General features: G+C 44.6%; 1 protein-coding gene across 2 annotated transcripts in view; it reads left to right on the top strand.

The window, feature by feature from the left end:
• MAP2K4 (mitogen-activated protein kinase kinase 4) overlaps positions 1-11,366 on the top strand; it is a 135,923-nt gene extending 124,557 nt beyond the window's left edge. For both annotated transcript variants that reach the window (XM_028089058.2, XM_028089057.2), the window contains 2 exons: positions 7,522-7,567; positions 8,742-11,366. In XM_028089058.2, the coding sequence (XP_027944859.1) occupies positions 7,522-7,567; positions 8,742-8,855 (160 nt within the window). In that variant the 3' untranslated portion in view covers positions 8,856-11,366. The remainder of the gene's footprint in view (positions 1-7,521; positions 7,568-8,741) is intronic.
• The last annotated feature ends 1,054 nt before the right edge of the window (positions 11,367-12,420 follow it).

Genomic DNA, 12,420 nt, shown 5'->3' with positions numbered 1-12,420 from the left:
TTTCTCATAAGCCAGTATCACTTTGTTCCAAACCACTCTTCTTCTTTTTGTCAGAGTTGTATTTTTTATGATACACATCTGATCGTGTTACTTTTTGTTTAAAACTGTCTAGAGCATGCATTTTTAACAGAGTGATATCATCACCCCAAAGGGGGCAAAAATTTGTTCCGGAGAGGCAGAAACTCTTGGATAACATGGAATATAAACAGATGTGCAGTGTTTAAATTTCCCAGGAAATTTAATGATAAAAGACTGGGGAGCTCTGGTCCAGAGGCTGCCCGTGGCCCTTAAAAAAAAAAAAAGGTCTCAATTAACCTGGCTTTCAAAACCCGTTATGATCTGGACCTGGTTTTTTGCGCTAGCCACATTTCTCAGTCCTCCCCTTGAGCTTTTTCGGCCAAACTGAGTTTCTGCAGTTGTGTAAGTTAAACATGTATGGAAGATACGGGAACATGTTCTCATGGCCTTTGGCTAGATTAAGATTTCTTCAACAGCACACAGAAAGCAACTAAGCATAAAAGAAGGGATTTCATTAAAATTAAGAATGTCTCTTGATTAGAAGACACCACTGAATGAAATGCCGACGATGCAGTGTCCTTGCCGTACAGACACTTGAAAAAGGATTTTCATTCAGAATATGTACAGTGCTCATGAGTACAAAACACTTATAAATATGAAAGTGACAACCAAAAATGGCCAAATACTTGAAAAGGTGCTTAAAAAGATGACATTCAGGTGCTCAGTAAACATATAAAAGGGTGTTCATTTGGCATTATTAGACATCAGGGGAATGCAAATCAAAACTACAATGAGACATGATTACGATCAGCAGAAATGACTACAGTTTAAAAGACCAACGGGTACCAGGGCATCTGAAGCAACTGGAAGTCCCATACAGTGCTTGCAGGCCTATGAGTTGGCACAGCTTCTAGAGAAGCTGTGGCAGGATCTCCTAGAGCTGGTGCACGTGTTACCCTCCAGCAGTTCAAGTCCCAAGTATGTGCCCCGTGAAAGCGCAGACAGAGGCATGCGTAAGGACGCGCAGAACCACATATTCATGATCACCTCCAGCTGGAAAGAAGCGCCTCTGTCAACAGTAGAGTGGACAGTGAGCTCTAGCATTGTTCACACGGCGCTATATAGCATCGAACATGGGCTGTTGCTATGCTCGCAACAGGGGTAAATCTCAAGATGGCCTTGCGTGGTAGAAGGAAGACAGAAAACAGTATGCATGATTTCATTTACATGTATTTTAAAAAGCAGACAAGGTAATAGAGTCAGAATATTGTTCCTCTTATTTTTTTTCTGTACTTAGAATGTGTGTTCTTTGCTGAACATATGCTTCAATTCAAAGTTTGCTTAAGGAATAAAAAGGAGATGAGTGCTTAGGGACCAAAGTGACAATACCAGCGCACAGTTTATGTTCCTCCCTGCTTTAAACTTCCTATTTAAAGCATTAGTGGAATTTTTAAAAGTCTTTACTTGTTCTGAAAAAGGGCGGAAGTACTATCCTTGAGGAGTTCTTGTGAAATTGGGAAGATGAGGCTGAATTCAGGGATGGCCGACTGGTCTCGAGTTTTCCGTGTGCAGAGGGAAAACGCCACGGGCAGGAAATGAGAGTTGCACTGGAATTCCTCAGCTTGGCACAGAGCACCTGCGACAGGAGGCCCAGGCCATTAGGAAGCAGATCTTGATCCTAAAAAAGTCTTGAGGGAGTGTTTTCTGTAGTGGATCCCAGACACGGCTGGGACTCTGGCAGTATTCACTCCTGCCTTACACTTGGCTCAGGCTTTGCTGCAATGACCCCTGGTAAGGACCCTTGTGTTGGTTAGAGGCCGGAGAGCATGGCGGAAGCTGTGCTCACAGACCCAGGAAACATCCTTTGGCAAGGTGGTGATGCTCTAGGGATGGCTGTCCACTCCTTCTCCCAGTCACCGAGGACTGTGACCAGGGTCAGCTCCTGATGGTCGGTCAGCATTGATGCCTGTGGGGCCTGGAGAAATAAAAGGAAGATGAGAATTGTTATCAGTCTGAAAAATTCGAACAAACATCCCCTTGTGAAATTTGCCACTGAAAAAGTCAGGGAAAAAAATTGGTGAGAATGGACTAATTTGAATTGAGGAAAAGTTTTCAAGTAGCGGACATGGTTCCTTAATCAAAAGGGGAGGCAGCTACATAGCATAGTGGGTGTTGCAGGGTTGACCAAATCTCTGACATAGGCAACACCCTTGAGTTTATCTTGCAGATGAAAGGAATAAAAAGATGAACAGGAGAAAAATGATGAGAGACCTGGAGAAAAAAAAAAATCCAGGAGATTCCACTTACCTGATAGAGAATTAAAATGAAAATTATCTTTACTTGAAGAAAAACTGGAGTCCTTAAATTAAAGTACCAGACCAAATTAACTAAAAGGAGAAAAAAAAAACCCACTGTATCTAGGGATGTTGTAAGATTTTGCTGTTGTTTTATGCATTTCAAAGATAAAGAAAACTTGACAAGCTTCTATTTAAAACAGGCACACATGTGGGGCGCCTGGGAGGCTCAGTCGTTAAGCGTCTGCCTTTGGCTCAGGTCATGGTCCCAGGGTCCTGGGATCGAGCCCCACATCGGGCTCCCTGCTCGGCGGGAAGCCTGCTTCTCCCTCTCCCACTCCCCCTGCTTGTGTTTCCCTCTCTCACTGTCTCTCTCTCTCTCTGTCAAAAAATAAATTAATTAAAAAAAAATTAAAATAAAAATAAAACAGGCACACATAAATGTACACACCAGCGAAGAGCCATACCCGAAGAGTGGAGAAACAGCTGTGGAATGATGAGTGTGGACTGCAGATTATTAGAGTGGATTCAATCTTGGACATAATTGCACTGAAACTCCTAAAATGCTGGATAAACATTTTGTGCTCTCTTTTTATATGTATCAGCGTTGGTACAAGACTAAGGAGTCCACAGAGTTCTAAAACTCAGTGAAATCAGAAACCACAGGAAATAAGATATCCGATAAGGGGTGAATATCCAAAATATATAAAGAACTCACACAACTCAACACCAGAAACCCGCAGATAATTCAATTAAAAAATGGGCAGAGGACCCGCATAGACATTTTTCCAAAGAAGACATCCAGATGGCCAAGAGGCACGTGAAAAGGTGCTCAGCATCACTCATCATCAGGGAAATGCAAATCAAAACAGCAATGAGATATCACCGCCTACCTGTCGGAATGGCTAGAATTAAAAAGGCAAATAACAAGTGTTGGCAAAGAGATGGAGAAAAAGGAATCCTCCGTGCACTGTTGGTGGGAATGTAAATTGGTACAGCCCCTGGAAAACAGTACAGAAGTTCCTCAAAAAATTAAAATAGAAATACCATACAATTCAGTAGTTCTACTGGGTATTTAGCCAAAGAAAATGAAAACACTAAATCAAAAAAATATATGTATACCCCTGTGTTTATCACAACATCATTTACAGTAGCCGAGATACGGTAGCAATCTGTGTCCATCCATAGATAAATGGATAAGGATGTGGGGAGTGTGTGGGGGGGTGTGCACATGCACACATATGTGCAGTGGAATATTACTTGGCCACAAAAAGAAGAAAATCTTGCCATTTGTTACAACATGGGTGGACCTAGAGGATATTATGCTAAATGAAATAAGACAGAGAAGGACAAATGTCATGATTTCACTTATACGTGGAATCTAAAAAGCAAAACAAATGAATAAACAAAAAGCAGAAACAGACCCATAAACACCGAGAATTGATGGTTACCAGAGGGGAGGAAGGGGGGAGAGGTGAAATCTGGAGCGGAGTGGGAGGCCCAGGCTTCCAGCTGGAGAAGGAATAAGTCATGGACAGGAAAGGTTCAGCGTGGGGAACATAGTGATGTTGTCGGAGCGTTGTGTGGTGACGGGGGGGGGGGCATAGCGTAACGTATAGACTTGTTGAATCACTGTGTTGTATACCTGAAACCATTGTACCATTATGTGTCAATGATGCTTCAATTAAAAAAGTGGCTTAAAAAAATAAATTAGGGGAGTAAGGATTGTAAGAGGCAGCTGATTGGAAAGACTCAAGTCAGTCGGCAGAAGCAAGACCAGATCCTTCAAGCTGGGACCCAAGAATTCCCAAAGATAAAGTCAAATGTAATATGAGTTGTTCAGAAGAAATTCCAACACTCATACAAGAAATGAGAATTAGTAGAAATGACTGATGGCAGGAATACATCTGAGGACTTCAGATACGAGAATAATGAAAAACAAGTTTTTTTATAATCTTAAAGGAAAAGAAGCTTGGACATACAAGCAAGAAACAGAAACTTAACAAAGCACCAAATTGAACATCCTGAAATAAAAAGCATACACTAAAAACTCAGCAGCTGGATTAAGCAGCAGATAGATTAGGTGTAATTGAAGGGAGATCAGTAAACTGAAAAGTGGGTCTGAAGCTGCCGCAGAACTTTTGGAGGTGATGGAAATGTTTCACAACCTGCTCTGCCCAGTGTGTTGGCCAGAGCACCTGAGATGTGGCCAAGGAAATACATTTTAACATTTCATTTCATTGGAATGAACCTGACAAGTCGCGACCTTATTGGACGCAGGGGTCTTAACTAGTTGGGGTTAATGTGATAACTGATGGCAGCAGGAATTCTGAAACAGAGGATAGTCAGTGTTAATAATAATTTGGTTGAACATTTCTACTCACATGGCATCATGAGTTTCTACATTGGCGCAGCTTTTTGCTCCAGTAAATGACATGGAAAAATCGAAAACCAAAACGTCGGGGCAGCTTTATGAAGTGGATACCAGTGTGGACGGCAGCTGGATGGAAGGATGTATAAAATGTTCTGGAGGTCTGCAGCTTTGGCCTTGCTCTCCCCAGGTCTAGAAGCAGGCAGTGGGAGCTGGGACATTACTTCCTGCAGGATCAGCGGTCGACAAGTGCCCTTTTCTGGACACGAATCCACAGGATCAGAGTCTGCTTAGAGTCAGGATCCAGGGAGTGAACGAAATACGCGAATCAGTCACTGCCTGGGCCACAGTGTGCTGCAGGGCTCCGGAGTGGCAGGCTCAGAGACAGTCGGAGGACTGGGTCTGTAATCATCCTAAAATCAGCAGAAGATAGGAGCTTCACAGACCCATTACGGGACCTTGTTCAGTGCTGGTGGACCCGAGCTAAGGAAGCTGGTGCTCGTCTCTCTGCCTGCTGCTTTAGTTCATTGCACTTAGCAGGCACTCGGAGAATCGTTGAACAGATGTACGCGTAAGCGCGCACACCCTGCAAACCAGAAATTCCAAAATGCATGGGGTCTAATGCTAAGAAAAGCAACTAACAAACAGAACACGAGTTTATGTTACATCAAGCTGAGTTTGTGGAATAGTCTAAAATACAGTTCAGAATAAAATAAGTGTATTTAGGGTGTCCAAGGAAATGAAGGTGGAGGTTCTGTTAAAACTGAGGAAGAAGTAAAACCCCAATGAAACAAATAGTTGGATATGAAAACTAATTAGACGTTTTAGAAAGGAAAAAACATAGCTATCGTTACAGAGGATAGCAGATTTGTTGTACTCTAGACTAGAAACAATTGAGGACGGAACTGGGGAAGTTGGCAGAATCGGCCTGCGGGATTTCCCAACACGACACAGATTACACTGTAGCAAAGAGTAGTGAAGCACCAAGGAGAATAGAATGGGAACTTCTCGGATGAATGTAGTGGAAATGACAAGATGATTCTGGAAGTGGGGAAGCGATATTGGAGACACTAGTGAAAAGCATTTGAGAAGTGATCCAGGATATGTTCTCAGATTGAAATTAAAGTCTCTCTACCATGTAGGATAAACCAAGGTACATTTATACCTAAATGCACTGAAGTAAAAGTGCAGAACAATAATAAGGGATAAGTTAGCAGGAGGATAGAATGTCTGTGAGGGAGTGATTAATTAGACTGCCACCAGCTTGTTATTAGCAACAGTATTTGCCAGAAAACGAGTCATAGCTCCAGGGTATAGAGGAAATAGAATTGTTAACCTTGTCCTACAGTTTTATACTTGGGCATTCAGTTATCATTCAAAACAAGGAGGAAATACAGATTTTTTGGGGGGGCAATGGAAAGACGAGTTTACCATTCATAGATTGTTAGAAAAGATAGACTTGGCCAAGGGGGGAGGTGAACCCAACAGAAGGGGGCTGCAGGTTGGCTGCCTGGAAGGCAGAGAACAGCGTGCAGGAGGCCGATGAGGTGGTAGCGACCTTGCAGTCAGCCCTAGCGAGGTGAAGTTGGGCTGTAGCGCATTCTCAGCGGGGGCCTCGGCAGACCCCGGAGCAAGCCATGCCGCTGGGTGGCCCTCTGAGGTTGGCCTGACGTGGATGAGGATCTGGATTTGTCTACCCCTTTTTGGGGCGGTCACTAGCTCAGGCTGCCCCAGAGGGGCTGAGGTGGCTGTCTTCAGCCGAGATCGCCCCTAAGAGGCTGGTAGCTGTCTGCTGGGGGACGCTCTGCATTCCGGAATTCTGTATAGCTACACGCTGTGCGGTACAGAAGGTGCGGGGTGTAGAACACGGCACCGGCTGTAGAAATTGGTGAACTATGTTGCCAGGAGTAACTTTTTAAAAAAAGATTTCTTTATTTGAGAGAGAGAGAGAGAAGGAAGAAAGAGAAAGAAAGAACAATTCGGGTGAGGGGCAGAAGGAGAGGGAGAATCTCAAGCAGACTCCCCACTGAGCGGAGAGCCTGACACAGGGCTCGATCTCACGACACTGAGATCACGACCTGAACCAAAATGAAAGAGTTGGATGCTTAACAGACTGAGCCACACAGGTGCCCCTAATTAACTTTTGATTGTAAAAAAAATGAATCTAATTGACGTTGGAGGAGAGTGGTGATTAAGAAATGGCCCAGGACAAATTAAGGAAATAGAAACAACATGAAGATACTTCCCGGTAACATTAATTAGACAAGGTAGGATTCAAGGGGAAAATATCAGGGCAGAGGGTTCAATAAATCAGTATAGTCCTTAGTGAGGTTGCACGGTTGTCAGCTTTTGGACCAGAGAACACAGGATTGAGAGGCAGAATGCAAAACTTTTAAAAATATAAGGATACATTGATAAAATTTATATATAGTTTACTTCCCAGACTCTGGTTTCTCTTAGGTAGTTCTGTACAAGTACTCGTGTGTATGTTTAGAAAACACATGCACGCACACACACAATTTTATACTTACACATTCGTATATTTAACTGTGTAGAACTCTGCCATGCAGCTGTGCTGTAAGTTACCCGATTTTCAGTAGTTACCTTGTTTCTGATTTTTCACTAATGCTTCTACACTGAATATCCTAAGGAAAAATCCTTAGATTATAGATTGTCTAATTTTTTGTGTTTTTTATGTTCGGTGGGTTGTTCTTGTTGTTACTCTTGTATCTGAAGGAAAAAAACTGCTTGATTCTTTGTAATATTTCATTTGTGAAAAGAAAAATACTTGGGTAACTGTGTCTCCGTTTTATTAATGGTATTTTTATGTTATTTTAGCCTTACCAAGGATGAATCCAAAAGGCCAAAGTATAAAGAACTTCTGGTGAGTATGAGACTTTGGGAATCTTATTTTATTTTATATTCTATTTTTTTTTTTTTTTTACTTTTGGGAATTTTAGATATTTCCTCACTGCAAATTCTCTTAGCATGCCAGTTCACTAAGCAAATATTAGTCCTCTCCGTCCTAGACAAACAGCTTGGCCTAATTGAGTAATTTAAAAAAAATGTTCGAAACAGATATATGGAAAGAGAGAATTGGAAGTATAACTTTCCTACCAATTTACTAGCTGGATTCTCACGGAAAATTTTGGCCTTGACATGTCATAAAAATTACCCCCAAGAGTTTTAACACTCACTTTAAGGAGCCAGCTTCAACCGCACGGTCTGTGTATGCGTAACATACCCGTAAGACTTTTTTGGGCTTCTGCTTTCATGAAATGTGCTCACGCAAAGTTACATCACACAGAAAATTCCCGTGTCTTTGACAGTTCACCCATCCCCGGGACTTGGGCGTCATAAGCAGTCCTGGATGTGGCATCGGTCTCGGCAGTGAAGAAAATACTGATCTGATTATGTGGGGATCTTTTAGGGAAAGACCCCATTGTCTAGTGGCCAGGTTACGATGTGCTCCAACCTGTGGTCAGCGGCAGCAATGACTAAAGATACGCGGTCAGCATACTTAGAGAAGCCGTGAAAGAAAAGTACTGACGGAGATGGCATGTGAAGGGAGAGGGGGGCTTTGCAGGGGACAGGGCAGAAGCTCATAGGATGAGATCCCATTGAGCCTCCTGGAGTGGGGTCTGAGGCACTGGCAGAGTCTTTTCTCTAAGATCCTTCTGCTGCATGTGGGGAAATGGGACGTGAAGTTGACGTCTGTGTCCCAAGAGGAATGGCGACTGGTATTCCTGCAGCTCTTCTTGGCTCTCAGATGGCGGCAGAGGCCCCAGCTCTGGTCTCTGCCTTAACAGATGCTCCCCGGTGTAGAGAATAGTTTCCTGACTTCACTGCCCGGACGGCTCTTCCAGATCAGGCATGCCCGCACCCAGCACCACGTCTTGATGAAGTATGGGCCATGCTTGCCTCTCTGAGCTGGTGCCACAATACTGTGCAGCCACGTGTGGTTGGAGCCTTCCGTTCTGTGCCCTGTCACGATCTGTGGCCTCTGACACGAACTTTGATGTTTTTCTTTTCTTTTTCTCTGTTCCATTTTCTTGCAGAAACATCCCTTTATTTTGATGTATGAAGAACGTACCGTAGAGGTCGCCTGCTATGTTTGTAAAATCCTGGATCAGATGCCAGCGACTCCCAGCTCTCCCATGTATGTCGACTGATCTCGCTGCTACGTCAGACTCGAGAAAAAAGGGCTGAGAGGAAGCAAGACGTAAAGAATTTTCATCCCGTATCACAGTGTTTTTATTGCTCGCCCAGACACCATGTGCAATAAGATTGGTGTTCGTTTCCATCATGTCTGTATACTCCCGTCACCTAGAACATGCATCCCCGTGACACCCGATTGATCACACAGTGTTAGTGCTGGTCAGAAAGACCTCATCCTGCTCTATTGTGATGAATTTAGTCATGAAATGTGGAAGTCAGTACGATCAATTTGTTGACTGTGATTAGATCACATCTTAAATTCATTTCTAGACTCGAAACCTGAAGACGCAGCTACTGGAGTGGTGTTTTGTCAGACTTCCAGATGCCGGAAGAACACGGTGATGGATGTACTATGTCTGAACAGAGAGACTCGGGCTTGAGTGAGAAGAGCTGGTGCAGCCGACAAGACACACGGCCCTCTGGAGCTGGGGGACAAAGGAGGAATTTACTTTCTTCACCAAGTGCAATAGATTTACTGATTTGATATTCTGTTGCTTTACCGTCACAGTCGATGTTCGGGGATCGATGTGCTCAGCCAAATTTCCTGTTTGAAATATCACGTTAAATTAGAATGAATTTATCTTTACCAAAAACCATGTTGCGTTCAAAGAAGTGGACAGTGAAATATTGAGACAGGACAGAATGTGTTCTTTTCTCCTTTACTGGTTCTTCTGCTCTTCATCGGGAAGACTCAGGAGTCTGCCACTTGTCAAAGAAGGTGCTGATCCTAAGAATCTTCATTCTCAAAATTCGGTGTGCTGCCAACTTGATGTTCCATCTGCCACAAACCACCCGGACTGAAACAAAAACGTACTGAGGGCAAAGTGTACAGATGTTTCCATTTCTAGCATCTGATCTGGAACAACTCGTAGCAGCTATGTATCCCCCTTGGTCCCCGTCCCAAGCCTGATACTTTAGCCACCATAGCTCACTCACAGGGAGAAGCAGCTAGAAGCGATGTGCCTTGACTGATTACATAGAGGTTGCTTGTAGGCAGCACAAGACCAAATCCCAGTCTTTTGCTCTCACTGGCCCAGATCTTTGGTTTCTGAATCCCTGTCCCCTCCCGCCTGGTCTGTTGCCGCTCTGTGACTTTTGCTTAATCCAATATTTTGCCTTTTACCCCCTCCTATATCAAAATGCTTTTTAATTACCAGGGACGGTTAGCCCCACATCCCTCCTATGCTCCAACGTTTAAAGGCTCAGAAACGTGGGGCCCTGCCGATGTGGTAGGTGATGAAGAAGCATCTTCTAGAGACACATTTGACCAGATGAGGGTCCTTTAGAGAAGCTCATCACCTGTGAGAGTCTCTGGCAGATCACTGTTATTTTTTGGAATTGGAATTCTATTAAAAACAAAAAAAAAACCCCACAAAACCCCAAACACACCAAACCCCCAAACCGCCCCAGAATAGTTGTGAGGCCCCTGAAATCTGACCCCTGTTGCTGTGCTTCTTCCCTTCCTCATTAGCCAGGTTCCCCTTGGGCATCGCTGTGGCCGTGCTGGCCCCGAGCGTGCGGCTCTGTGTGGCAGTGCACGCACAGAGAGCAGGCCCGGGCCGAGGCCGGTGGTGCCGTCCGAAGCAGGTGACGGCCACCGGTGCCGGGGGCCCCTCCCAAAACCGTCGAGGGAAAGCGGTGCTGATTCACGTTACATCCCTGTAAATTTCAGAATTCAGAAATGAATTATTGCTTCGGTCCACTCGCCTTGTTTCCCCAATTTCCCCCCACCCCGGCTTCCTAAACCTTAGACTTCCCAGTGTTCGGAAAGGAAGCGTTGCTGCGCGTCTTCCTTCGACCACACCAAGCCATCATCCTCCGTTGCTCCCGGGGACTCAGGAGGAAATCTCTTGCTCTGCTGTCCACTTCCCGTCTGGCTCCGCATAGGGTCACTTTGCCATCGGACACGTGGGGATAAAAGCAATTCTGACTGTCCAGGAGCTTCATCTGACCGTTCTCTTGTGTGGATGACCACATCGAAAGGCAATTTTAGTGTATTAATCATAGATTATTATAAACTATAAACTTAAGGGCAAGGAATTTATTACAGTGTATCTTTATTAAAACAAAAGGGTGTATAGTGTTCACAAACTGTGAAAATAGTGTAAGAACTGTACATTGTGAGCTCTGGTTATTTTTCTCTTGTACCATAGAAAAATGTATAAAAATTATCAAAAAGCTAATGTGCAGGGATATTGCCTTATTTGTCTGTACAAATGAAGCTCAGTAACATACCTGCTTCTTGGAGCTTGGGAATATTTTATCCTGTATTCTTGTTTGAATCCCTCCTCTATTTAAGATATATACATGGAATCGAAGTGTTTATGTAATAGTCCTATCCTTTTGCCTGCAGGTCAGTTGTAATAAATCTAGAATGTGATGATGACTTTGTAATTTGTTTTCCTGAAGTCAGACCCTGAGAGGGGAAAATCAAGTAAATTCCATTAAATTATCTGTGCATTTCACGTTGGGAGAAATTCTCTTCTTCTGGAAGTGTTTATGGCTCCGTTCATTCTCTCCTCCCATCTTGCGGTTGCTCTAGCTCTTAGCTTACTCATCTTGAAACCACAGGTGTATCCGTGAAGCCCCTGCTTTGCCGTCTGTCCGAGCAGGTGGGATGCGGTCTCTCCTTCAGGTTTGTTCCTTTGTTGGTTGCCCTCACCTGCCCTAGCTTTCTTGATGCTAAAGGAAAAGGGTACCGTTCTTCCACCTGTGACATGCTGGCGATTCCCCAGCCCATAGGAACCCAGGCTGCCTCGCCTGGTGGCTGCTCGCCAGCCCTGCCTTCTGCCCCAGGTGCTGTGGCTGCTGGGTGGGCACGAGACACCAGCTCCAATTGCCATCCCCACCACCCAGGAGAGAGGGATGAGGAGGAGAATTCTGGGTCAAAGACCTGTGGAGGTCAGACCTGGGAGGTTGTTGGGTGGGAGGACGGACGGAGCTGAGCAGAAAGCCACAAGAGGACCGGAAGCCATGGGAGACAAGAGCTTCGAAGCTCCGGGGCTGAATTTATCTGTTATGCTACCACCTCCCGGTTGTTGACCAGATCCTGGCTCACTGATCACATGCAGTTCCGGCACCTTACCCTTTTCCTATGCCTGTTTCTAACCTGATCTGAGATGCAGGAGGTAATTGCTCCAGAACCAGCCGCGGTAAGTATCCAGCGTTCTCCGAGGGTTGGCTGTGGATACCCTGACCTCCCCAGCTCCACCTTAGCTGCTAGGGGAAGGGATAGCCCGCGGCGCTTCCGGACCCCAGCTGTGCAAGACACAGTATCGTGAGAAATAGGTAGACTCCGTGCTTCATGCTTCGTGGGACTCTACCTGTACTTTTCATCCCAGTTGATCCTGACTGTAGCCTCCCAAAGTCAGGTTGCAATGTCCCGTTTTTCTAGAGAAAAAAACAGGGTTGGGAGAAGTAAACTTCTGTCTCTGTTAACAGTACGGAGGGGAACTGAGATTCAAATCCAAGTCCATGACAGGTGCTGTAGGAAATACTGCATCAGACAGTGGAGTACAG

Source organism: Eumetopias jubatus, unplaced genomic scaffold, assembly GCF_037043125.1.
Source record: "Eumetopias jubatus isolate StellerSeaLion01/CBP00866 unplaced genomic scaffold, mEumJub1_p1.0 scaffold_10, whole genome shotgun sequence".
NCBI lineage: Eukaryota > Metazoa > Chordata > Mammalia > Carnivora > Otariidae > Eumetopias > Eumetopias jubatus.
The sequence above is the reverse complement of the archived record's forward strand: the minus strand, read 5'-3'. Positions and strand labels throughout refer to the sequence as shown.